This window comes from Phalaenopsis equestris, unplaced genomic scaffold, assembly GCF_001263595.1.
Source record: "Phalaenopsis equestris unplaced genomic scaffold, ASM126359v1 Scaffold000761, whole genome shotgun sequence".
NCBI classification, from domain to species: domain Eukaryota; kingdom Viridiplantae; phylum Streptophyta; class Magnoliopsida; order Asparagales; family Orchidaceae; genus Phalaenopsis; species Phalaenopsis equestris.
In genome coordinates, this window is record NW_018165201.1 from 4738102 (window position 1) to 4742514 (window position 4413).

Below are 4413 nucleotides of genomic sequence, written 5' to 3' on the forward strand. Positions count from 1 at the left end.
TATATATATATTGTAGGGTTGTACATAAGAGGCTAATACTACCCCTAAACAAAATCCTTAGTACATGTGGCATAAAATTCTTTAATCTCACAATTTGTGTAAGGCAAAGAATAAGGAGATAAGATAACTGAGGCCCACTACGGTGACACTTAATGTCTTAAAAAAATTTAAAAAATCATGATGAAAATGCCGTTTTAACATATTTACCAAATATTTATATATTTATCTACAAAACAATTATTTATTTATATATAATAATGTTATGCAGATCTCAAAATTGATAGACATTTATAAGTCAAAACGGCAAATTGTTCGCGAACAACTTGTGTTCGGCTCATTAAGAAGTTCGTGTTCGACTCGTTAATTTTGTTTGATAAGTTAATGAGCCAAACAAGAACTAAGATGTGTTCGTTTGTGTTCGGCTTGTTTTGACTTGAAATACTACTCATCAAGTTTATATATATATTAAAAATTGTTAAATTAGATTCAAATGATGTTTTAATATAAATAATAATTTTTAAATTTTGTTCAAATCCTTATTGTCTTATGTCTTATGGCTACATGATTAGAGTTGTTAAAAATACTCTTTGTTCGTGAACAGCTTGTGTTCGGCTCGTTAAGCAAACAAACCAAAAACGAACACACTTTTTGAGCTCGTGTTCGGTTCGTTTACACCCCTATTTATAACATTTCCTTTATGTTATATATATAGGTCCTAATTTGTTCTCTGTGAAAAACGCCCGGAGAGTTGATCAAAGTTTAACAATTTCTTACTTAAAAGATTATCTCAAAACCTATGTTATGCCTCAAAATTCCTGTCATATGATGAAATTTCATTGATGGTGTATCAGTTAACAAGGGTTTAATTCAAATGTGATTGAGCTGGCTCAATTCTTAAGGCCTTTATGATTTTGGTTAATATTATAAAAATACACCATGATAAAGATCTCAACTAAAAAAGGGAGAGATTAGAGGCCCGAATAATTCAAGAGCTCTACTCAATATTTGACTTCAATGATCGTCATTAATAATTACTTATGCCCTATTATTATCACTAGAACATCTTCACACTATCATTAATATTTAGTTATTCATTATTGCTCATATGTTGTCGTTCAATCAACAATCTGTTATTCTTCGCTCAACGATCATCATTTAGTTATCTGTGATAGGGTTGGTGCAGCTCCAGTGACACATAAAATTAGAAAGAGTCGTCTTAGATGGTTCGGTCAAATTAAACGTCGGCTATCTAATGATCAGATTAGAAGAGTAAATCTTTTAGATCGACTTCTGTTAAGAAATGCTGAGGTAGATCTAGGAAGACTTGAGCATATTGTATAAAAAAAAATGATTTTAATTATTTAGAATTTAATGAAAATATGATAGAAAATAGGACAAATGAAAAAAAGGATTCATGCACTTGACCCCATTTAGTGAGATAAATGTTTTGTTATCATCATTTATTTATTTTTGCTAAATCATTATCATTTACCGACTACTTTAATCACATTTCAATATTTTTAAAATATTCTCAGTTATATTCACTATAATTTAAGGGTGTTACAGCCTTTATTTAATAATCTTATTTTCTATAATAATGAGAAATAGTGGAATTTTTAATTTATGCGAATCAAACCCTATAAATTTTTTTATTACAAAATTTCGCATAGAAACAAAGCCATTTCTATTTCCCATCATTCCATGAGCGCATGCGGGATCTCTTAGAATTTTTTTTTAGTATCATGTCAAATTCTAAAGAAATCCAAATAAATTCCAATATTACATAATGCTCACTTTTGAAAATTACCTGGGTAAAAATATATATTTAAAAAAAATAAAAATCTGCGGGAAAACCCTTCCGCTTCCTTGAATTTACTGCAAGTCTTTTACTACCTCTCCATTTCTTCGATCTACGGACAAAGTTGACGATGGAAGTAAAAATGGCGAGGACTGAGGACCACAAACCCCTCCCTCCCTCTCTCTCTCTTTTTCTCCTCACCACCCTTTCCTCGCCTCTTTTTCACCAGTCTCCACTCCCCCTCACTCCCTCAAGCCATGGATCGGACCCCGTCCGATACGCAGCGGAGCTCCAAGTATAAGGCGTCGGCCGCCGCCTACGCCTCTGTGGCGACGGCGGAGAACGGGGATTTGGAGGGAGATGAGGAGGCGGAGGAAAGAATTCAGCCGCCGTCGATTCAGCCACCGATGATAAGGGGGAGAGGAGGTGGAGGCGGAGCTGCTGGCGGAGCGGCGTACCCGATCTGCCAGGCGGAGAAGTGCACGGCCGATCTGACCGAAGCGAAGAGGTATCATCGGCGACATAAGGTCTGCGAGGCGCACGCCAAGGCGGCGGCGGTCATCGTTGCCGGACTCCGGCAGCGGTTCTGCCAGCAATGCAGCAGGTTTTTCCGTTTCACCCTCTCCTGTTCTGTTTTTCCGGAGATTCGATGGATTGTGATTCGGGTTTTGCTAACGATTGTTATAATAATGGAATTGATCGACTCCGAGCAGAGATTGATGAAATTTGATGCAGGGCTTGAAGAGGAATCGTTGAATTGCAAGTTTAGTTACCTGCTGAGGATTTTAATTGGCCACATATTGTGCAGTTTCTGGAAATTTAAGTTTGTCTTTCTTTTATTAATTTCGCCTGTACTTGGTTTGTGGTTTACTGCAATTACTGCATGAGCAGTGCCACAACGTCTGATTTTTTGTCTGAATCAAAGTTCAAGAGACTTGATTTTGGGTAGATTTCAAATTAATCTCTCTGATATTCGTATTACGTTTCATTTATCACCAACACTTCACTCGGAAGCTCGATTCGGGAAAAAAGCTTGGATTTTTAGCACTGTTCTTTCTGCATATATTTCATTTTTGGTTTTTATGTCTGGAAGCAAAGTAGTTATTCAATTGATCAAGCGTAATAGAGGGAATTTAGAGTACTTGAGTGAGGGGTGGAGAGGAACCCTATTTTTTTTTTTCTTTTCAAAGATCAAATTTACTTTTTTACTTTAAAACTGAATTTTCTAATTGACTATGCATACTGTAAATTCTAGCACTAACCATTAAACTTTTTTGCTACAATTTGATTTAGTAAATCTTGGAAGAATTTACATCTCAAAACTTGTTGGCATGAGGAATGCTAAACCTTGATGAATTCCAGTACACTGTTTGGCTATTTGTTTCAGGATTTAAGGTCTGTGAAATGATAAATCCTTAAATCCATTAATTTTACCCTATAAAGTATGGCCTTTGGCTTATCCTAAACTTAACATATTTATGGTGGCTGAAATATGAGATTTAAGCTAAATCATGCCTAAATATTGCCTAAAAAACTGAGATTGTTTGTCTTTCTATGCCTGCAATCTTAATTTGCTTTTATATGTTCTTGTGCTGAATTGCTTAAGCAATTTCTACTCTAATATGTTTTTTGTTTTAATTTTAATGTCTATTTAGCCGTCTTGATTCGTTGTAAATCTTTTGACATTCAAGACAAATGTCTTATTCTTGTGGTTAGATGGCCTAGTTTTTCTTTTGAGGTGCATATACAAACAAACCACCCAATTTCTATATATCTACATATCTAAAACCTAAAAAATTTACTTTTTACATTTATAACATCTAAATATTTCATATCACGTAAAAAACACCACCATTTGAACTTTTAAGTAAAGTTTACACCTTTTCATGCATATGTAAGGTAGCATGTATGTAAACATTAAAGTTTGGTGTTAGTTATGTAATTGCATAGCATTTAAAATTGTTAATCTTCCTTATTTTAATAGTGTAATAATTGCATTATTTGTGGAGTTCTTTGTTTTTCCTAAATGTTTTAAATTGAATATCTAAACTGGTAAGAATCCCAAGCTGCTTAGACCATTAAAAAGGATGGATTTTGATGATTATTATCTTTGAATACTTTAATGGAATGCAAGAATATTTGTAATGTTCTCTTTAAAATCTCATTATTGTTCTCATTTGATGTAATTATTTTTTCGCGCGATAGATTCCACGAGTTACCAGAATTCGACGAAGCTAAGAGGAGTTGTCGGAGGCGCTTGGCCGGCCACAATGAGCGGCGAAGAAAGAGCACTTCCGAGTCTCAGGTTGAAGGCTCGAGTCGCTGCATGCGGGCCGATCAAGACGGGAAGGTGCCGATGAGCCTGCCCGGAAATCAAAATTACAAACATTTTCAAATCAGATAAGCATTTCGACTATATCTGTTCAAGCATGCTTGCTCTCTTCTGTCACTAGATGGCTTCTGTATTATTGCTTATGCGTACTCTAAGAAGTGTATTTATTCAACTTTGAAGCTCTGTATTCTTGATTATAGCTACTTGATATTTTGATATTGGCAGATCTATTATGAGCAATTTGCTATGTAAAATAGCTTGTAAAGTATATAATTTTTAGGTA

At 34.7% G+C, this 4413-nt stretch overlaps 1 protein-coding gene across 1 annotated transcript; it reads left to right on the plus strand.

Annotated features, from left to right (window-relative positions):
* Window positions 1–1947: 1947 nt before the first annotated feature.
* Window positions 1948–4413, plus strand: LOC110030902 (squamosa promoter-binding-like protein 3). Its single transcript, XM_020733881.1, has 2 exons — window positions 1948–2402; window positions 4004–4413. The coding sequence occupies exons 1-2, from the start codon at window positions 2056–2058 to the stop codon at window positions 4200–4202; spliced, it is 546 nt and encodes a 181-aa protein (XP_020589540.1). The 5' UTR covers window positions 1948–2055; the 3' UTR covers window positions 4203–4413.

What these genes read in the sequence shown, in the direction of transcription:
- LOC110030902 (XM_020733881.1), top strand. Translation starts at nt 2,056, where the DNA reads ATGGATCGGACCCCGTCCGATACGCAGCGGAGCTCCAAGTATAAGGCG. An exon ending in TTCTGCCAGCAATGCAGCAG is followed by an intron (nt 2,403 to 4,003) that starts GTTTTTCCGTTT and finishes TTCGCGCGATAG; the next exon opens with ATTCCACGAGTTACCAGAAT.